Source organism: Myripristis murdjan, chromosome 13, assembly GCF_902150065.1.
Source record: "Myripristis murdjan chromosome 13, fMyrMur1.1, whole genome shotgun sequence".
Classification (NCBI taxonomy): Eukaryota; Metazoa; Chordata; class Actinopteri; order Holocentriformes; family Holocentridae; genus Myripristis; species Myripristis murdjan.
In genome coordinates, this window is record NC_043992.1 from 33681376 (window position 1) to 33704840 (window position 23465).

General features: G+C 41.0%; 2 protein-coding genes across 3 annotated transcripts; one reads left to right on the forward strand and one right to left on the reverse strand.

Annotated features, from left to right (window-relative positions):
* Positions 1–2264: 2264 nt before the first annotated feature.
* LOC115370437 (RIMS-binding protein 2) lies at positions 2265–5204 on the reverse strand. Of its 2 annotated transcripts, none has more exons than XM_030067461.1 (5): positions 4916–5204; positions 4234–4390; positions 3487–3608; positions 3281–3352; positions 2265–3184 (listed from the first exon to the last, which is right to left on the reverse strand). In XM_030067461.1, the coding sequence occupies exons 1-5, from the start codon at positions 5135–5137 to the stop codon at positions 3119–3121; spliced, it is 639 nt and encodes a 212-aa protein (XP_029923321.1). In that variant the 5' UTR covers positions 5138–5204; the 3' UTR covers positions 2265–3118. The 2 variants fall into 2 exon arrangements, with proteins under 2 accessions (XP_029923321.1, XP_029923320.1); XM_030067460.1 differs by having other exon boundaries at positions 3487–3611.
* A 4891-nt stretch (positions 5205–10095) lies between these two features.
* ywhag2 (3-monooxygenase/tryptophan 5-monooxygenase activation protein, gamma polypeptide 2) lies at positions 10096–16827 on the forward strand. The gene is made up of 2 exons (XM_030067459.1): positions 10096–10342; positions 13303–16827. The coding sequence occupies exons 1-2, from the start codon at positions 10256–10258 to the stop codon at positions 13957–13959; spliced, it is 744 nt and encodes a 247-aa protein (XP_029923319.1). The 5' UTR covers positions 10096–10255; the 3' UTR covers positions 13960–16827.
* The last annotated feature ends 6638 nt before the right edge of the window (positions 16828–23465 follow it).

Below are 23465 nucleotides of genomic sequence, written 5' to 3' on the forward strand. Positions count from 1 at the left end.
CAACCCATAGCTGTGATTTAGAGCGATACTGAACCCTTTGACTCAACAGAAACAGCAGCTTCTCTGTGGTGCATGCAGATAGAGACTAGGTGGATTCAGAGGTGCCAGTCCTCATTTACAGTTAGGGTTGTACACCCGATGGAAAATGGCTTAATGCCTCCAGTCATGTTGTTTGATGGCACAGACATCTTTAACATCCAACGCTGCAACTCAAAGGAAAGCTGTATTCAAAGATACAGTATGTGGCATAATGGTTCAGAGAAATATGCAGACAAAAGGCTTATTTGTCTTCTTAAGATCACATATCATGGATAATACAATCAACCCTGGTCGGTGACCTAGGAGGATAATACCTATTGGTGTCAATTGCTACTGTTCTTGTTTTGGGACACTGATGCTATCTATATCACCCTAAGTACCAGAGGAGATCACTTTGGATATAATCCCACGTTACACAGAAATAGATGTCTGATGCAAGCACAGCGTCTAGCGCCACAGTAGCGAGCTGGGGAGATAATCTGCACAATGCACAGTCATCTTTGCCCATTGCAGTGGTGCATTCCTTGCCTTCTTGAATGAGACAGATACAGCCTCATTATAAGCTTCAGTCAGACAAACAAAATGTGTGAACACGGGGAATTCTGCGTTCATTTTTATAACGTGCGGCACGTTTAGAGGCTACAGTAGTGTCTGCACGACGTTTTTTTCTCTCTTTTTTTTTTTCACAAGGATATCTTTTCTCAGTTTGTGCACACCGCCCATCCCCCACTTCCTCTTATTTCTCTTGGTGTGACTCTGAGGTTTGGGTTGTCTTGACAACAGAGGACATAGGCCTATCTCTATTCTATTTGCGAAGTTTCTGTTGTTGCAAGCATATTGCACATTTGCTGCTGGGATAGGGAAGAGCCTCGCACCATCCCCCACCCACACCTAGCTAGAAACGCATAAGCGTGAATGGGTTTTCAGAAATATAAGTGAGATACTGAGCCTTGCTGTTTCTGTGGTTTATATTAGAGATTTTAGAGCTACATTGCTTTAATACCTGAAATATTTAAAGCCACTACATGCACCACACTTTGTCATTGTTAAACAAAACACATAACTGCTATTACAGATTAGTGCACCCAGTTAGGCAAGATCTTTGAATAATTTTAATCTTTTAGTATCTCAAACCTCCATTTTAACAAGAGCACATCTTGATAATATGTCAGGGAGGTGTTGTCCTTATATTATGGGTCACTTTCACCCAAGTTATTGCTGGAAACAATATCAAGCTGCTTTCTTACAGGACTCTTAACTACTTTTTAAAGAAAAAAAAAACAAAAAAACTTGTGATTGCTTGTCCTTAAAAGGGCTGAACACAGGCTTGTTAGCAACGATGCAGTCGCCTCATGGGCGTAGGCTATGAAATGTATGTGTGTGTGTGTGCTTATGTGTGCGTGCATGCATAATAAGGACATGCACATCTGCATATGCTACCCTGCATGTATAGTTTGTGTGTGTGTGTGTGTGTGTGTGTGTGTGTGTGTGTAGACTGCTAGTCCTTTTCCTGTGTAAACCACGTGGCTGAGACAGGGTTAATAAAAAGATCACATTCACTTCTGGGTTCTCTTTCTTCTGGGGAGTCCAAGAGCTGGTAAGACCTTGGCATCAAATGACTTAACATTGTATTCTTGCTACTTTCCCTGGAGTAATGTTGTATCTTTCCTGTGAAAATTAATTCAGATTTACAGCGTTTCCCCACAGCGACACATTTTGATAACAATGCGCCTCATTAATGTACTGTATCAGCATCATTTTGAGGAACATTCATATCAAACGCTGGGGGTGAAAATGAAAGTCAACTGTTTAAACTTTTTCTTCTTAGTTTTGAAATGATGTTACAGGCTGCAACTGTGTTAAAGTGAATTTGTGAACTCTTGCCTTAACCCACCGAGACATTTGCCCAATACTTGTGGCAAAATGTCTTGGTGCCTCGGAGTGACCAGGAGCTACTGATGTACAGTGTTGTCACCCATAAAGTAGAAAGCACTACTAAACTTCACTATACAGTGTAGTGTTTCCTACTTTATGGATGAGTATACTGTTGGCTGCAGAGGAAAATGACAGAAGAGGCCGGCTGATACTTAGGAAAGTTTTCAGGATCACTCCAATGTGAACATCAGCGTACATGTAGTTGTTACTAATTCATTTTACATTGTGTGTCCATCATATGTTGACTTTTTTTTTTTTATTCTTTTTCATGGAAACAAACAAAAAAGCAGTTGCTTGTCAAAATTCAAGTTTATTTTATTTTTTTCTGCTGTTGATATTTTGCATAGATATGAATAAAGTAGCACTAATCATTTGCTTCATAGAAAGTTTCTGTTAAGTATTTCCCATAAAAATTGCTGCAAAACTGTTGTGTTTGTATCAAACACTTGAGAACAAAAATGTTCACTGTTAACTCATGAAAAGACTATGAGCCCAGAATAGAAAATGTATAAATAGTATATAAGGCAAACATGAACACACTATAGTCATACACTCTGGTCAGCAATCATCTGAGACTTAGAAGTGTACTTTAAGGCTAAAATAATCTAGCCATTGCCATCAGGTATGATTAGAAAAGTTTAGATTTTTCATAGCACAATGTTTCTATATACATATATAAAATTTTATATTGCATATGTAACCTTTGGCTGATATTCAACTTAATGTGGAAATGCATAGGGCAGAAGCAAAGTCAGTTTACCCTAGCCAGACTGTGAACAAACTGCTGAAGATCATCCACATTACAGTGTTTACTCTGTTTTTGTAATTTTTCTTTTTTTAAATAAATTAAAGATTTATCTCACAACTGTATGGCGTGACTTTTTTTTTTTTTTTTTTTTTCATTTGGCAGTTTCCTGATCATATAAAGCTGGGCTTATAATTTGCCGCACAAAATAGATGAGATAAAGCCTCATCTTCAATCTAAAGCAGCTACTTTGCCGGTACAGTATACTGGTGGATAAAAACATAAAAAAAAATGTTTGATAAATACAGACAAAATGTCCCTTTAGCTTTTTTTTTTTTTTTTTTTAAATTAAACCTGATTTTTCACTGTATCTGAGTCTTGGCATATCTGATATCAGTCTTAATTCCACGGTAGCGGCTCTAGATAGTTTGATGGCACCAAGCCTCGTCGTCCATGAAGGTCCCCCTAAATTGAGACAAAGGTAGTAGCCAAAGTCAGCATTTAAGAGCTACTTGACAATCGCCATGATCATCATCATAATTCCAATCATAAGCCACTCACATAGTAGAATCCATCTTGATCCATGTCACCAAACACATATATAATGTCTCCCGCACGAAAGCCAAGTTCAGCCTGTAAGAGAGGAAAGGCGCAGAGTTTGTTTTTATTCTTTCATTTTTCACATTCAGCAAGGGGATTATAGAACAGCCTGGATTAGACAATGTAGTCAATAAGTGGCTCATGAGGCTGTAGCGTGCCGTGCTCACCTCACTGTCAACGTTGGGCGAACTTTCCCATGGATCATACTCGAATAAGGTCACCATTCTCCGGACAACGACGTCGTCAGGAATACTGGATGTGTCGCTCGGATCTGGTTGTGCAGACGGACCTGCTGGTCAACACAGAATGGAAAGAAATTATTAAAAGGGATGAGGTGCATGAATAGTAGCCAGTTAGGGCATCAGACCTCAAAACATGACATTAAAAGGTGAACATCAGGTGAATATATTTTCATTCACAGCTTGAAAGAGTGATTATTCCATGCAGCAACATACATAGCATCTGTCAGAAGTAGTTTTGGAAATTTCCACTCTCACTGTATGTGTTACTGTATCTGCATGCTATTCAGCAATAATTTGGACTACTACTTCTAATCTATTCTATTTTTTTTTTTTTATCTTTATTCATCCAGGGAAGCACCTGCCGTGCCTGCTCTTTTTAGTAACCTTTACACACACTGACAATGTGAAGTTGCCTAGTGCAAACACAGTCTCCTGCTGCTGCTCACTGCAAATGGGTGACATGTGCTTTGCTCAAGAGCAACTGTATCGTAGTTTTTTGAGGAAAGGGAGAGTGATTTTCATCCATTGCTCTCACCCAGATTTCTGCAGATTGTCCAGGATTTGAACTGGCGTCTTTCCAGTAACAGGCCTGTTTTTCTAACCTCTGAGCTAAATCGCTGACCCATTCAGCCAGAGCGCTACAGCAGAGTCCCATGGTGGCAGAAGGGTTACCTGCGTTTTCGACAGGGAGGAATCCCTGCTGCATGAGGTGGTACTTCACGTACTCATTGTCCACTGGGACTTCAGCCACCAAGTTGCTTGGCACATAACCAGAGAGGCCACCGGACTCACCGTGGTAGAATCCGTCAGAGTCCTTATCTCCAATGACCTAACAAATGTAGACATGCTTATTTTATTTTACTATATATTTAGTTGGTTAAGGAATAATCAATTTGGCCAAATGTGCAATATACACATATATTTGCACTGTGCTGTAGTAGACAGAATGAGTGAAAAGTTATCAAATCAGCATCAATCGGTTGCAAATAGTAACAGGAAATGAAGGGGGAAAAACATGTAGCTTTTTCACGCATCAAGTCCGCCTAGGCCTACATCTCGAACAAACAGGAAGCGCCATCACTCTCTCAGGAGGAAAAAAAAACAGCAGTTTTTTTTTTTTTTTAACTGATCACCTGCGGTGTATGATTTCAACTGTCAGCACACTCAAACATAACTGAGCTGTACATGCCTGTGTAGTTAAAGAGTACATCATAAAAATATGCATCATGAGCATTACACTGCACCATTTTTAAATCAAGTTGCAAAATCAAAGAGACCCCCCCACCCACACACACAAACACACACACACACACACACACACACACACACACACACACACACACAAATGCTCTACCTTGATGATCTGGCCCGGTACAAAAGGCAGCTCCTCTGCAGCCGTTTCAGTGTTTGGAGACATCGCAGCAGGGTTGTAAGGGTAAAGCGCCACAAAGAGTCGTACTGCAGGTGTAGGCGACTGACTTGCAGTCTCAAGTTCCCATTCTCTGAGATCGTCTGGTGTAGCAAACCTCACTTCATCTGGGTATATCAAAACATCCAGCTCCAGCATGCCCTCCATTTACAGTACACCCGTGTGAGCATTCACTGCTCCTGGCAGACAGATGGCCACTGGAGACAGTAGCCTCTCCCTTATCCTTATTTGAGGTAACTAAGCTAAGCTGCAGGTACAGTGACTAATCCTCTTTGAAACAGATGGGTATTTCAATGCCTCAGCACTGCCTGCAGGACAGTGAGACCACAGCGTAAAGTAATGGCAGGACATGGGCCCATTGTTGGGGCTGGTGAGGCTTTTTGAGGGGAAACCATGGGGGAAAAACGTATACATATAGCGCCATGTATAAAATCTGTCGTACGCAATATCAATAACAACACTCACAGATTTTATCTGCATATTTAGCTGCATATTTCACAAGACTTGACTCCTCCTCTATCATGACTTGACCTATTTAGGTCATCAGCGATAACCAGCATTTCCTCTTTTGACCACTGGCCAGGTCAGCAGGTGATAATCTTCCTCCTCCGGAAAGGGAGAGAGATTCAGACGAGCTAGGCGGTGTGTGTGTGCGTGTGTGTGCCAGAAAGAGAGAGAGAGAGCGGTAGAGGCAAGAAGCTCACCACATGGGTGTGAAAGCCAGGTAAGGTGAAGGCGGTGGAAAGTCAGAGCTAGGTGGACAGAAATAATCGTCTGACGTTTGAGACTTTTAAATCCTCCTTTGAGTGCCTTCCTAGATTTGTTTCTGCTGATGCCAGCTGAAGCCAGGTGACAGGGCACTTATTCATGCTCCTAACTTGCCGTTACGTTCATTTGCCCTCTCACAAACAGGACGCGTCTTTGATTAATACGCACACTTCATCATTCACAAACACTCGTTCTTATGTAATTGAAATGCGGACATCTTCTTCATTATGTTAGAGGCAAAAGCTCCTGATGAATCTTTTCTTCCTCTCTTCAATACGTATGTATCTGCTTAGATTAGACTGATATAACAGTTAGGCAATATATTGTATTGGCCAGTTATTAAATTATTGAATTCTGATCCATCGTCTATAAAACCTACTTTTTTTTTTCTTTTCACTTTTCAAATATATAATTGTAAATTCAAATGCACTAAAATTTTCACTGGTTACATGGCTCCTGTGGGCTTTAATGAGCGGCTAAATCTAAAATAATTTAGGTTTCTGTCTCAGAGGCTTTTCCATTTGAAAAATGATTTAAAAGGCAAACACTGAGTCATTTAATTTTGTTTTTTAAAGACAATCAAATTCATATATAGTGAGCATGGGCACAAAATATTTGGCTATTTGCAGCCTCACAAAAATATATATACTATTGGTATCACCCTTAAAAATACACATAAACTGAATTGTACAACAAAATTTCATATTTTCTAAATCAAGGCTACACTGTGCAACATGATGATTCATACTTGATGTTTTCATTGCCACTGTCTGCCAGAGGAGGGAGCTGTGAGTAGTCGCCTCAGCTGCTGCCAGTGGTCTGTGCTGCTCAGCTTGGTTTGTGAAACTAGAGTACAGGAATTTACGGAGACTGTAAAACCCACTGGTGGTTCTCAGTGTATGGAGATGAATATGAAGATGATATGATTCATAACTCCTGCCTTCAGGAAGTGTGTTCTGCTCTCAGGAGGGCCAAAAAAAAAAAAAAAAAAATCCAATCTCACCAGCAGAGTTTGCCCTTTGCATCGCTCACCAGCATATGGCCTTGAGAACAGGAAATGCTGTGATCTCGGATTACTGTCCGTGGACATCCTGTGAGCTGCCTTGCAAAAATTATTATGCCATGATTAAAAATATATTATTGAAATGTGATATGAATTTGGTTATGATGGTTAGAGACATTCAGAACATAGGAGTTGTAAGAGTAACCCAGCCCTGTAAGGCTATTTAAGCTACAGCAGTAGTTATATGAAAATCTACTGGGTATTAAGCTGGTACTGAACAGTGCTGCAAGAGCCTATTAACCTTCAAAGAAAACGCTAAAAGAAGGAGGTTTTTTTTTTTTTTTTTAAACTTAAACCATAACTGCAACCTCGCTGGAATCAGGCCTTACGCTTACACAGGAACAACAACAAAAAGATCATCATTTTTTAAAGATCATTCGACCTTGTTGCCAGGCCAGAAACTGAAACTGTGTCAGTTGTATATTGACCCTAAAGGGGATATTTTGCTGCCCCAGCAGTTGATACCCAAGTGTATCCTCTGATTATGTAATCTAAAAGGGGTTCCCTACATTGTTAAGGTCAACAGTCTTCATATAGTTCAGCAACAGACTATAGACTTTCACTGGGTAACATTTTGTGTTATGAAACCACAGCTCTGAGAGCCAATTTCTGTTGCTTAAGTCCATCACGCCTGGTTCTGCTTTCCCCTCTCCATTGCCCAACAAGCATTTCACCCGATCCTCACCCTTCACCTTACAAGAGGCGACCCTCCACTGCTTCTTGAGGAATTCAGACTCCCAGGCTCAGCTCCAGGAGTGAGCCCTGATATCCCTGTTCCCAGCGAGGTCCTCTCCAATCTCGCTGGAACTGATAGGGATAGGTTCACTGTTTGCCTGGCCTCTCTCCTGGGACCGGCTTGCCTCGGCTGTCCCTACCTGAGATGCACCGTGCTCCCGACACCAATGCTCCCAGGGTCACCAAAGGCTCACTCTCATTGACAGGATGAAGAGCTCAGCAATCTGGGAGGATCTCGGAGTCGAGCCGTTGTTGAGGTGTTGTAGAGATGTGACACTGTATGTCTTGTGTGATGCAGCTGGTGCAGTGCAAGCTGTCAGCTACTGAGCCATCCGAAGGACACAGAGTTACCTGCAACTGACACAAACTTAGCAAGAAAAATCAGTGTCTCGATGTAACTTTTCCAAAAACACAAACAGTTGTGGCGTTTTACCATGAAATGATAGTAAACCTAATGTATGTTGAGCTTGTTTTGTGCTCAGAGATCCACATGAGCCTTGACAGAACTGAATTCACCTTTCACAGACAGTCTTAACGTTGCCTTATCTTTTATCCAATAACTTTATCAGAGTTTCAACACTGAACCCTAGAATCTACATTTACTCTCTAGTGGTTTGGGCACACCCAGCAGGGATGGCTGACTGGGAGGAGTCGGTCTGGAGGGACTACATTTCCCAGCCGGTACCCAGGGGGAGGAGCTGGAGGAGGTTGCTGGGTTAATGGATGTCTAGGCTGCTCTGCTTGAACTGTTGCCACCATAACCGTGACCTGGATAAGTGGTTTGAAAACTGATGGATGGGATAGACTGATATAGTCCTGTCTGCAGAGATTTGTGTTAGATATGACAATAATAAGTATAGAGCTGAATAACTGTGCTGCAGCAGGTAGGGAGGCAATAGTAGAGACGGGGAATACTTGAATCAAAGCAGCCATTCTACATTTTCTCACTGTGTTAACATATAAGGGACAAAATAAACCTGAAACCGACCCATTTCTTGGAAACTGCTCAAGGACGCCTGATGGACCAAAAGGGGTGTGGCAGTGAACACAAAGACCTGCACACTTATGGGAATACACACCTCCCAGAACAAGCCCCTCATCCTAACCACAGCCTTAACCACACCAAACTGTGGGTGCTCCTGAAGCTGGGCGCTCCTGAAAGTCCTCCTTTCCACCAGCAGACCCTGTTGAGTGGATCCAAGGGTGTAGCTATGGGCATCTAAGGGTCCTGACCCATAAACGTTTTTGCAGTTTAATTTCCTGCCCTTTTACACAACCTCACATGCCTCAGGATAGATCAGCTAGTTCGCAGATATATGACATATTTACATGTGTTGATGTAAATCGATGTCAATGTTCAACTTGGTTAGATTTTTTATCTCAGTAACAGTGAGTGGAGGAAGACACAAAAATCTTCACTGTCACTTTAGTGATGCTTAAAAGACTTTATCGTATCACAGGTGTTTCCATTCCAGGACTACGAGAACCCCAAATATTATATTATCAGTTCAGCTCTTGGGCTAGCACATGTGAGTTAATAAAGGCTTTACTAACTAGCTGACAGACTAAGAGGTGTGATAGCCCAAGACCTGAACAAAAATGTTAGTGGGGGTGCCTGAGGATGGGACTGAAAACCTCTGTCCTGTTACATTGTCACAGTAGAGCATATTCATGTTTGATACTCACAGAAAAATGTGACTCCTCAAATAAATTCTCAACTTATATGTTGAATTACATACATTATAAAAATGTATTCCATAACGCTGGACCAAGTCTGCAAGTCTCGCCGTACGGAAATTATATTAGATATATACATTATGATTATACATCTTTTCTATAAGTAATTATTCTATTATATAGATTTTGCAGATATATTTCATTATACATAAAGTCTATGCAAAGGTTCACAGGTGAAATGTCTATAGATATATTTTAGTATATTTTATTTTGTATTACTCTTATAAGGTAGGCTATGCAAAGGGTTTTTTTTTTTCTTTTTCTTATATTCTTTGTATTGAACTACTTTATTTACTTTTCTTATTTGTTGCGTTTATTTTTCTAAACATATTTATTTTCTCTTCTAGCGTTGATAGGTAGATTTGTGTGCCGTACTATTGTTGCTGTGCAATGTCTGGATAGCCTGTCTGGCACATATTTTTATATTTTTTATTTATTTTTATTTCTTATGATTTATTTCTTCTCTTGAGAATTGAGCAACTGCAACTGACTCATCTATAAAGTCTATAAAGTGAGGAGACAAAGAAATAAAAAATTAAAAGCTGTGTGTGGGTGAAGAGGGGGTTCATGTCCCCCTGTCCCATGCCTGGACCCCACACTTTGGGACCCCCTGTCCTGACCTCGCGCCACATGCCCTCCGCTCCAGTGCGCAGTAACAGGACTCCATTTCCCACAGAGCCATGAGCGATGCTCTCATCCCTATATGCAGGGGCTCTGGTTCCCATGTAAGGAGTGTTACATCATTGGCAAAGACACCCACCTTTCTGAGTGACGCAGCCGGGGGAGAGTGTGAGCAGGGGTGGGGGGAGAGAGGGTGTCCCGTCTGCACGGAGCACAGACAGCAGGGAACAGCTGCAGCACTAGGTTCGCGTAGGATTTCACTGCATTGCGATTATAATATCCATCATTTCATCCCTAAATCAAGTACAACGGTTAAGAGAAACAACCAAACCTAGTGAAAAATGGTTGATCGCGAGCAGCTGGTGCAGAAAGCCAGGCTGGCTGAACAGGCTGAACGATATGATGATATGGCAGCTGCAATGAAATCGGTAAGTCTATTCCAAAAATCATGACATGCGGGATGGGAAGAGGTCTATTGTGCTGGTGCTGGATTTGGGTGAGCACACAGAGGATCGGCCCGCAGTCTCCACTGTGGAGGACCGTCTGTGTTTCATTCAAAGGTCTGCTGCCAGTAAATGTTGGGGATATGGCTTACAATGAAACATTACTGCACTGCTATTGGACATCATGCGAAAATAACTCGATTCGATGTATTGCCATTTTTTGCCTCTGTGTGTGTGTGAGTGTGTGTCGCAAATTCATCGAGGGCTCAGAGTCGATTCCAAATGTGGCTCGTCCGCTCCTTGGGCGGTGCCTTTCTGCTGGCCATAGCGTTACAATGAAGAAATATTACAATGAAAATGCACAGGGGCCTGTAACACTGACCACTCAGCCGGCAATGACATCTCTCATTTTTTGTCGCCGGTGTGCTATTCTGCTGCATTTACTGATTTATTTTCTTTACCCCGCCTCCATTAAGCCGAGTATAAAGGCTACTGTTGAGAGCCATGTGATGTTACTCGGAAAATGCCTATCAATGCCTGTATTCCAGCCTCCTGTTAACCACAATATTTAAAAAAGAAAATACGTGAGCTGACACAGATGATAAACTATTTATTTATTTATTTTGAATTCCATAGGCAGCTTCAGGGATTTTTTTTTTTTTTTTTTTTTTTTTTTGAGCAGGGGTGTTTTAAAAACGGTCCACAAAGAGCCCAGGAACAGCTCTTTACTCTAAACAAACGTAGGAGGCAGTAGAATCTCTCTAGAATATTCTTTGTCATATTGCAGTGAGTCAATATGATCAGATTTGGTGTTGTGGGCTTTGTGTTTTCCTCTATTGTACAACTTTGAGCCTCACAAATGATCATTCTGCGTACAATCCCTGTTTCATTGTGTGCAGGGTTGTTTTTTCACCGCGCTCTTTCCGAGCCAGATGCACGCTCCCTCATGATATCCATAGCAATTTGTGGGAATCTGGAGGAATTATCCTCATATGTGTTTGGATATTTGCTGGTGACATGGTGGCATGAGGATGACATGGGTGGCCTGCCTCAGAGGACCTCTCACAACTGCTTGGCCGGCGCTGAGGGCAGAGCCATTGTCTTTTGTCAGCCCCTATCACTGACGTTAAGACATTCCTCAAACTAGATTTATCGCTGGGGGAAAATGTGCTAGGAAGGAAAAAATGCTTTGTCACCCCGCCTCAAACTGAAACTACTAGCGGCCTGGTAGTCTTTGTTGGGCCTGTATGAGCTTGCACAGGTTAAAATCCATAAAAAGGCACCTTTTTTTTAATCAAGGAAAATTTAGTTATATCCTCTTTACAACCATTGGAGCAGCCACTGTGCATCATTTGTCAAGGAGCGTTTGTGGTCGCAAGAGGTGGCATGATGTGTGCATGGAGGGATGCCTTTCCCTTTAAACAATCTGCCATGTCAGTGCAGTCCAAACTAGGCCTTTTTGCAGGGGTGTGTACTCGCACTCTCTAACCAAAGGGAATCCCTTGCCATTGCAGCCAGAAATGAAAACCAGTGACATTTTTACATGAAACTACCCACCTCATAAAAAAAAACACATCTCGATTATGCATATTCTCACAGATTTACGTAGCTTCCTGAACAAAATGTGTGTTTATTTCAGTAAGAAGTGATGGTGTTGGTAGTTATTGTTTTGGATGATAATTTATGTCAGTGATGTTTTTCGAGGCTTGCCAAACAGCCCAGCCCGTACAGTATGTATGACTGAACAATGAGGTGATTGTGTCAGTGTGATGCATTTCAGTGATTTGAAAAAAAAAAAAAAATAAAATAAAAATAACAGACTTCAGTATAAGAGTAAACCAATCTACACATTAAATCATCGCATTTGTGGTTGGTGACCTATTTCTTTGCTCTGAAAATACCACAGTCGAGCTATTTGATGGATATAGGCCTGTTTGAATTGGTTGTATATTTCACACACTCCTTTTTTTCTGAAATTGTGTGCAATCAATAGGTCTATATAAAGGGTTTCTTTTTTTTTTTTTGGACAGGAAGGAAAAAGGCCTTCCGTCTCTATAGGTTGTGCCCTCTTCTCCATCCTCTCAGTGTGTGTGACGTCAGCTATCCCTGCGCCATCTTTGTGCTATTCTGCCTGGAAGAGAATGTCAAAACAGCTCATGAGAGAGGAGAAATGTTAGCCCACTGAGGACAACCATTTCACACAGAGGGCAATTATAAGCTGTATTTTCTCTGAGGGGTGAAGGTCTTAGTGAATCTTAACCCATTCTTTGTTTCTACACAATGCCACTCCTCTGCAGATATTGATTTGGGGGGAAAAAAGCCATCTTTTCAATGCAAGGTTTATTTCGCAGGTCAAGTAATAACTGAGCTATCCAGTCGTATCGATGAAAGTTGATTTGATTTACATTTTTGCTCTCGATCCATATGAAGCCCACTGTAAGAGAGTGATGTCATGGCGTAGTGTTTTAGACAGGTGAAAAGGTCAGTTTTAGCCATAGAGAAGGTCACTGGGACATGTGAACCGCCTGTGCAGTGATGGTTTTCACTTACAGTGCAGCTGCCCTGGAGTGCTCGTGGGAACATTTTAGACATCTCTAGGCCTCCCTTTTGCTCTCCCCTCCCCAACCCCCACTCCCGACTATCTTGAATAAGGTTTCTCTCTAACTAGCAATAGCTGTCCACATGGCAGCTGGAGCTACTGGTGCACTAAATGAACGGATTGCCATGGAAACTGGATATTGCACATGACAAATGAAATCTTGCTCGCTCCCCGATCTGCGCGCTGTGCTGTTAGTCAGGATCATATCATGTGAAAACATGTGCTCTGAATCCAGTGCATTCGGTCGGACGTGCTTACGCTCTGATATGTTCGAGGTGTACGTGCTGTTAATTAAAGCTTGTTCTCTGACACTAGTGACCAATCGTCCCTCCTCTCCCTCCTCCAGGTAACAGAGCTGAATGAGGCCCTGTCCAATGAAGAGAGGAACCTCTTGTCCGTGGCCTATAAGAATGTGGTGGGGGCCCGACGCTCTTCCTGGAGGGTTATCTCCAGCATTGAGCAGAAGACCTCGGCTGACGGCAATGAGAAGAAGATTGAGATGGTGAGGGCCTACCGGGAGAAGATTGAGAAGGAGCTGGAGGCCGTGTGCCAGGATGTGCTCAACCTTCTGGACAACTTCCTGATCAAGAACTGCAGCGAGACGCAGCACGAGAGCAAGGTGTTCTACCTGAAGATGAAGGGCGACTACTACCGGTACCTGGCCGAGGTGGCCACGGGAGAGAAGCGAGCCACGGTGGTGGAGTCGTCGGAGAAGGCCTACAACGAGGCTCACGAGATCAGCAAGGAGCACATGCAGCCCACCCACCCCATCCGCCTGGGCTTGGCTCTCAACTACTCTGTGTTTTACTACGAGATCCAGAATGCCCCAGAGCAGGCCTGTCATCTGGCCAAGACCGCCTTCGATGACGCCATCGCCGAGCTCGACACCCTCAACGAGGACTCCTACAAAGACTCCACTCTCATCATGCAGCTGCTCCGAGACAACTTGACACTGTGGACAAGTGACCAGCAGGATGACGAGGGAGGGGAGGGCAACAATTAAAGAGAAACCACACTTCGAAAAAAAAAAAAATATGAAGGGCCGGTGGACTTTGGCAGCCGCTTTTGCCGATGATACTACCGCAGCAGCAGTTCTTTATTTTTCCATGTGTTAAAAGAAAAGAATCAAAAGAGAGGTGAGAGTGGAGGTTAAATCTTAGTTTAAATATATATAGAAATATATATACAGTTGAAAGGGCCTCCGTCTTCTTGATTTTCTCTTTGACATTTGCCAAAACCACTGATATGTCAGTCAATCAGCCTGAAGTGGTCGTTGTTGGATTGAAATGGCAGCCTCACACTGGCATAGGAACTGATCTTGTTCTATCAAGATAAGCTGCTTAGTTAGGTTTTTGCGTGATAGAGATGCATTTGAGACACTTGAGAGAGAAAATGCTTGAATGGGAATGCCTCACAAAAATAGTTTGCATTGGTTCCAGTACTAGTCTATATCAGAGAGGGCCCTGAAAGCCACTGAAATTAATCTTATGATTACCAAACTAGAAAAGAGGTTTTTGAATTGGACGAATTTCCCAGCTTATTTCAAATTGTAGTAAATTATAATAATGCGGAATGGTCACAAAAAAAAAAAAAAAAAACGAATTGCTTATTTCCCTCTTTCTGTCTAAAGTGTATTTGGCATCTCACTGAATTGTACCGTCTCTTATCTGCTCCAACTATGTCACTGGAACCATAGATTCTTTTGGAGGTGAAGATTACTAAAGGCAGAGACTTAAGAATATAAAACAGAAAAAAAAAAAAAAAAAAAAAAAAAAAAAAAAAAACTAAAAGCAGCTTCAGAGTTTGTGGTTTACTTCTGTGTTTGTTTTATTAAATGCACTTGCCTACTATACTGTTTCTTCAGTGTAAGATGATGACAACAATAATATCGATTATTCAATATTGTGCATGCTGGTGATGTATTTATATACAGTAGCTTGACTTTATTAACTTATACTGTGGGTGTTAAGTATTCATATGATTGAGAAAACAGGCTTTGTCTGATGTTAATTTCTAATTTCTAATTTATTTTTCGTTTTGTTATGGTTTTGATTTGCTATACCAAAATGGTGATCGTAAAAATTGACCTGTAATGGGCGTTGCTATAGTGACATGCAATATGTGTATTTAATTTGTTAATGAAAGAAAAAAAAAGGAAGATAAAAACCCACCAGTGATCACTTAATCTTACCAGCTGGTGTTCGTCACATTGAAGTATGATTATGATATATTTTGTTCTTTGAACAGTATTTAAGTACATTTTCTGTCATGCTATCCAGTTTTAATAATGGTGAAGTTTTCAGAATCAATGTTTCTGTTATGAATTCACAACATGGACCATATTTTATTTCTGACAGTATACATTTTTTTGTTTGTTTGTTTTTATACCTTTTAGCTGTTCCTGAGTGACAAAATATCTTGAATGTGAGTCATTATGTAGCAGTTGCACAAGAACCTAAATAATAGCTATGATAATAAAAAAGAATATGACTAAATTATAAATGCACCATTTTCGTGGTGGTCTAGTGTATTGTTGTATTGTCACCCATAAGTAAATTTGCTTTTAAAGACACCCATTTCATAGAAAATGTTTTAACCCTTTGTTTTGTGCCCTAAGTACAATATGTGCTTTAATTTTTTTGTGCCTGTACCATTATTTTAAAATGCCTCATTTGCAAGTTAACTTTTATGAAAGTCTGCCAGTATTTAAGTTCCTGCAAGCATGTGTGCAAGATGTAATATTTGCCCCGTCAATGGTTCCTCACTTTTAAATGTGTGGGTACTTCTCTCTCTGTACAGCACATAGATATGAATATTCAACACCAATGCACAAATGGAGTCACAGGTGGATCATAGGCAATTCAATAGAATTGGTTATCAATTAGCAAATGTGAGAATTCACACCTTCAGAACAAACCTTAGACACTAGGAAGCTGCTTAGGAGCACAGGAAGCTGCTGAAAGGATTTATCTTCATTATGCTGCTAGTTCTAGAGATTATTAGATTAATATATGATACAGATGGCAGTCTTGGGACATTATTTTTCTCGAAAATGTAATCGATGGCAGTTTTGGGGGGACATTATTTTTCTTTCAAATGTGATGGCTCAAGAGAGAAACCAGAAGCCTTAAGGTCAGTCACGTAACCTTGTTCATGCAAACCTTATGCCAATTATGTCAACATTATGAGTCAGCCTCCGTAAGCTCACACTGTATGTCACAGTTGCTTGATTTATTTTTAACAGTAGAGAGTTGATGGCCTTGAAGGCTCACCAGAGTAATAGTGTGCAAAACCTAACGCCGTTCAGCCCATGTCGCAACTGCTCAAAATCCACACGGCTCATAAAAATGATAATGGAGTCGATTCCTAGACTGGAATTTCTAAGTTATGTGTTTTGAGGGGTGGAAGCTCAGAAAGTTTCTCTCCTTGTTTTTCACATGTTTTTGAATACCATGTCAGGAGCATTTCATTCATTGACAAGAATACATGCATTGTGTTCCTTGTTAAATTATTAATTTGTGTTTTTCCTCTCTGGTTTTCTTCTTTTGGTATTTTAAGTTTTCATTCTGTTTGATGTTGATCCTTGTTTCTATGACATTAAAACGTAGATTTGAAGGGAAATAGAAAAAAAAAGAACCTATTGAATGAATAATCAGTAATTAAATTAATCCACAATACCAAGTTTAAACAACAGAATTTTTCATCTAAAGCATTTTACTTTGAAGAGCTGACCTACAGTACTGGAAAATAGCAAGACACTATCATGTAAGGGGGAGGGGGGGGGCAGTAGTTGAAAATGGGATGCATACTGTATGCTCTGAGGAATTTTGGTTGCCATCTGTTGCCCATTAAAGTTATTTGTTTATCGGTATTAATCTATATTTTTATTTCTGTCTGTACTGTGGCCATTTAGACTCATAGCAACAATGCCATAGCTCATTCCTCTTCATTGCTAAACACACCAGTTTTGAATAATTTTGTATTGACTTCCAAAGACTCTTGCCTACACACTGATGAAGGAAGTCATATAACCTTATGTAACCCATAGTGGGGCATATACCTAGTGTGTGTGTGGATGTGTGTGGGCGTGTGGGCGTGCACACACACATATACGGATGGGTATGTCTTTGTGTGTATGCGCGAGCACCTTTGTGTGCATAGGTATGTTGGTTTCTGGATGTGTGTGTGAGCGAGAGATGGAGTCCATATGAGCTGCATCGCAGAGCAGAGATATACCGCCACATCAGAGACCGACCACATTTTATATGAGGCTTTTGATAAAGGTGTTCTGCCGGTCATTTACAACATTAGGACGTAGATCAAAGAATGCAATAGATTTTATGATCGCATCAGAGGAACAATGTTATAGTGCAACACACAATGGACCATTATTCTTTATCTCATAAAAAGCTTTCAGGCATTTATATTTGCATGCAAGTGTAGTATTTTCACACCCAAGGTGGAGCTTATCTCTTTGAAATGCTCCAAATCTGTTTCAAACTGGGAGCAGAGCCCGAAAGTGATTGATAAGCAAGAGTGGCAAGCTGCTATATCGCCCACTCTGAGACTGCAGCCTCTTGCTGCAGCTTGCTGCGCTGAACCTTTCATGAGATGAAATTCTGTGCTTTGAACAGCCCTCCTCACCAGCCAATAGCTGATAGGCTCACTCTCCACAGCCACCAATCCAATTCCTGTTGCTAGGGCTATAATAAGTATCCCACTATCAGCCCAGCTCCTTGCTGCACTGCTCAGACACCTATTGCATCCTGTAAAAAAATGAAAGCTCAAGCCACACATGAGGCATTAGAATTCAGCACCAACCTGCCTTCCACCCTGTGTTTTAATGCACTGCCATCCTCTCAGGGACATTGGTATCATCTTTACAGGTACCTAGTGGTGACATTTCTACTCCTGCACACACACACTGTACAGTGTGTCAGGCCTGCTGCTGGGATTACAATCAAATCTCTAGTTATAGATTACATTGAGCACTGTTTTCATATGACAGCAAGAATTAGTTATTTTTGTAATGAATATGTAATTTGTGGTGTTAAGGTGTTGACATGAAACATGTACATATCTATTTAAACCATTCAAGCATGTTATCATTGAGCACACGAGAGGAAAGGAGGTTTTAAAGGTGGCAACAACAGGATATAGACAGTATATAAAATGTTTCTAGTGGCACTGCGCTACTATTGCATTTCCTGGTGTGGTTTAGTTCCACCGCTACAACAACAATTCTGTTTGTTCCCCTTCATCACACGAGGCACTACTTTCCTGAGGGGAGGCGTGCACTCCAGGATGACAAGGCATAAGTGATCGCTGAGCCATTTGAACAACATAATTCTGTCTCCCGCTGGCGAAGGTTTTCAAATCTCCGGCTCCAACACATTTTTAGCATTTGTGGTTTCCCAAACAGAGACAACCTGGTGCCATTTTCTCCCACCATCACCGTAAGAAGGATAATGATGATCAGTCAGTATAACAATTAGCAATGCTGAGCTTACACGGAGGAGTTATACTGAGGCTGACAGTTATTAGCTTTGACATTGTCCATCTGGAGATGAGATTTAAAAATAAACTGTGGAGGCCAGGTATCTTGAAGATGATACCGGGTTGTTATTTTTGTCAAGACTCAAAGAAGACGACTCCTCTCTGAATTTCATGGGCGCTTTCAAGTTTGTTCCCACTCTGGTCTCCTAAATAGTCTTGTGTGTGTGTTTTTTTTTCCTTTCATTGTTTACACTCTGTGAAGGTCAGATTACCTGTTTTTCTTTTAATATCTGCATTATGCTTCCTGGGACAACAAGCACCCAACCTGACCATGTTATCCCAGGTAGCTATAGTTTAATTCAGAGTACAGGTTGCAATCCCTGAGTTTGCCTGAGTTTGTTCATTCACAGTACATGAGGTCAGTGTTTATTGTCAAAAAGGTCACGACAAGGTCTGAGCGATGCTGTAAACCTTTTGATTTTTGTTGTTAACACGACTGTAAACACAATTTCTCGCTTTCTACAAATTGCAGCACTAAAAGACATTTAACCCCTGTGGCTCATGCTTTTCATTAAAAACCTGAGGCCTCGCTGAGACTCGCTGCAGACGCCCACATCCATCAGGCCTCCAACAGGCCGGCGGGGTTGCCGGGGCTCGGGGGTAAAAGTGGCAGCTCCGTGTGTTGGACACTGGATGGCAGCAGTAGGTGGTGAAGGAGAGCAACTTATCAGCCTCCTTACTTCCAAGTAATTAAAACAACATCAGTCCTCAAATGTTACAATCTCCAAAAGAAGATGCTGTGCAATTTCAAAAGAGAGCAGATGAACTCCCTCTTTGCAGCGGGTGTGGGGTGGGTTTAGTTGCAGGTGTTTTGTAATATGCCAACTCATGACGAATCATGTGATAGAGATGGAGCCTCGATTTAAACGGGCCTGGCATATAAAATGATGAATGCGATCACTGTTTTTTTTTTTTTTTTCAGACATAAGATGATATTATCCAACTGCACCGCTTGTAAGAGACACTGAAGCAAGAACCAGATCAGCACACCGGATTTTGAAAACATAAAGATCTGAACAGTGACTCAACGTGATCCGCACCTCAAAGATGCAAAAGGGATAATAGCAGCGCTGCTCCAGAAATATCAACCCATTAGAGAGAGAGAGAAAGAGAGAGAGAGGGGGGACCGATGTAGGAAGCCAAGAACAGACACAGCTCTATAAATAGGCCTCCCTTCAGCCTGTGAGTAGACAGCGAGTAGACCAGAGACATCAATGTGACAGGCTCTCTACTATAGAGACTATGCTTCTATATAGATGGTGAGAGATGAAGAGACCCTCATTCATCTGGCTCACCCCAGCTGAATAACAGCACACGATACACCCTTAAATTGCACCGATAACACAAATAACTGGGCTCCAGCCTCAGTTTCTTAAAGTGCATTCCAATGCAGTTTTTTTTTTTGCATCCTTTTTCATACAGTGCAAAGTCATGCCAAGACAAAGAAAGCCTTTTTTCTTAGGTACAGTATAAGGACAGCTGTTATGCATGACTGCTGCCAAATGAATTATTCAAGCTAACATTTAGATTTTGTATTATTCATCAAAAGTGCCACAGTGTTCAGCCGCACAGTTTTTAAGAAACTATATTTAGGATCCTCATGTCCCACAGCATTCCAGTGTACATTGGGTCTGATGTCCTGCAGAACGTGTTGTCACATGGTTTTAGGTCGGTCCTCGGCTCCCATATGCTCTCCATCTGCCCCTGCTACAGTTTCTGCTGCCAGTTTGTAAATTTTTTTTTTTTTTTTCAATTATGACACTCTAGCTGTTTGACAGTTTTGATGATCAAACCGGCGCCGCAGAATAATACGGGAGGTGATTATACATAGCTGAAGAGACTTGTGTGTTGAACAGAAGTTTGCAAGAGGTGAGTCTAAATTTAAGTCCCCCCTCCCCTTTCCCACCGTTACGTCACACAGCATGTTCTTTCAATGCCTCCCATTACAGGAGCATCACAGTCACACCATATTACTTGACTGTCCACTGTGCATCAAAATGACAGAAGAAGGCTTTAACTTTAATGTTCAAACTATCATTCAAATGGATTTCATAGAGATCAACTTTTTTTATTATTCCAATATACACTGTATAATAAAAGCTCACACATATCAGGCTTTATATTTATTCTGAAACACACTGATTTATTTACTTTTTCTTCCCCCCCCCCCCCCCCCCCCCCCCCCCACTGTGAACTTGAATTTTTGACCAGTATTGATGCCTAATTTAAAATGCACAGAATTTTCACTGCACCAGCCTGTGCAAAACAACCATCGAACCCAATGGTAAGCAAACACAAGCTGTTCAAGGCAGCTGAGTCCTCATGATGAAATTTTCCACTGTCAGTGCTCAATGTTATATCAAGTACAGTGAATACCACTTGTGTAAAACCCATAATAGCCACAATTTTATGACTATCCCATAATATTAACAATATCTGCCAGTAATAATGGCACAATTATAGGCTTGTTATGCTGTAGAAGATTTAGCATTGAAGACTAACCTTTTGGATAATGTGAATCGCATTAACCTCTGCTGTATCTATAAAGAAAAATAATGACAGAGAATCGCTCAGATCATCCACAATATCTCATTTTACTGCATATCAGGCAGTTGGGCCTGGCTGACTGTTCAGTCCTACCGTGTTCAGAAAGAGTAGCCTGCCACAGCCACTGACACACTAATGGAGAATAGCTGCAGGATACATCAAAACACTGGGCACCATGGCTGGCAAAGTACATTAAGATGAAAAAAGACAAATGTTAGAGTCCAGATTGAACTGTAATTGTAACTCTGCCTGTATTGAAGTCTTAACAAATAATAATAAAAAAAGAAATTCAGAAGCGGTTAAGCGGTGACATTTGGGGCACAGAGGGGTCACACACAGTGATTTGGCGAAGATTGTGCTGCCTAATATTGTCTCAGTTTTATTTTACTTAATGTACTTTTATGACGCCTACCATGACTTCCCTGTTCACCATCCACATCGTCATGCTTATCACATCTCTTCACTCTTTTCTGTAAAAAAAAAAAGAGGGGAAAGTGCGAGGAGAAAATCTGTGTGCAAACTGAAATAGCGGCACACGTGTCTGCAGCGTCAGGGTGCAGCTGCACGGTGTAATGGAATCTATTTTGGAAGTCTCAGCACCCATCCAGACAAGCTGACAATGTGATAATTAACTGCTAATACCTGAAAGGTAATATGAAGACTTTTAGGTATTATGGAGTCACTTGTTGGAAAAAAAAAAAAAAAAAAAAAGAAAAACTGGTTTTGTTTTCTGGTAGATTTGAGGGAAGATGTGCACTTTATTGCCATCTGGACACCACAAATGTGCAGTTTTGCCATTCTGCCTGTCATTCTCTCTCTGCATTTAAACATTTTTGGGGTATAAAATAATTTCTACACATTTTTAGCGCATAACACCATATACTCTGCTCTGCTGTGTGAGGTATCTGCATCTTTGACCTCAAAAGCATATTGCAGTACTTATTAGTAATAGATCATTATGGGGCCCATGCTTCATTTTAGCAATTAGTTTCTGAGATGCAAGCTTGCTAATAGCCTTATTATACCTTCCTGTGTTTGTGGGTCTGCCTGATCCCAGACATGCCACAGCCGAGCTGGTGAGTCATCATGCAGGCACAGGGGTTTCCCATCAGGGAGGGGAAGAAAAATCCTCCATCCACTCTGCTGCCTGGGGACCTGCAGTACAGTAGAGGGAGGGCCAGCGGGGTCACTCCTCACCAACAACAGGCACACCCAAACATCTGACCAAATAACCTGCAGACATGGAGCCGCACACCGAGGGCTGAAACATGGGTTCCTGCGGCATAATGAGAGGAACAGAGGGTTAACCGTGAGGGTCAAGGGTCAGTGTTCAGCTAACTGACCAAATATGAACTATAGACCTGGCTCGGCAAGCCGAGACTGAATGGATTTATAACCAAAGATTGTGCTGCCCTTCAAAATAAAATAAAATAAAATAAAATAAAATAAAATAAAATAAAATAAAATAAAATAAATAAATAAAATAAAAATGACAATAACAATAACAACAACAATAATAAAATAATAATAATAATGTAAAATAAAAATGAATAACAAAATAGTAAAATAAAATCAAAACACAAAATAATAAAAATATATGGAATAAATGAAATAAGGGTGATTTAAAAATTTTTTTTTGGTATAATATGATATCACATCTTTTGAAATAGAATAGAATACAACAGCATTGAATTGAATTTGCAGACCTTTTTAAATAGAAGAGAAGAGAAGAGAAGAGAAGAGAAGAGAATAGAAACAAACAGAATAGATGAGAATATGAGTATAATAGAATATGAATGCTCTGCCAAGCCGGTCTGGAAAAGAGCAGTGGTGCGGTGAAGTTGCCGCTCTCTGCAAGAGCACTATTGTCTTGTTGCATGGCAACTGTTTCCACAGAAATCTTTGCTGAGAAACATTCCTGTTGGGTCTTCCACATTGCCAGCTGCAGAAAAATAAGCTGACTGCAAACATGCAAACTGGATCATAAAAGCTGGCAAAGGGTAAAAAAAAAAAAAAAAATTACATGTTTTTATTTTACATGGCAGCCTGTGTGGATAATCTGAGTGTTCACATGGGCCTCATTCTAAACATCTTTGTCCAGATTACAGGCGACTAGAGCCACTCAAGGACAGAGGACACAGTTAAATACCTCAGACTTTGTGCCAACATCCCTCTATTATATTTCACCCCCATCCTAACATGACCGCTACCTTGAGATCTGTCAAATGCTTCCTATCATTTTAATGAAAAATTACCTAGAGGGATGATAAACTGATGATAAATTGCCATATTCAAGTCTAGGTGACCAGTTGTGAAATTTGGTGCAGTTTTGGGTCATGGCACACGGTTGATTTGACCTTTCATTTCCACAAGAGCAGCACGAAGCAGCATGACCTGTCAGTAATT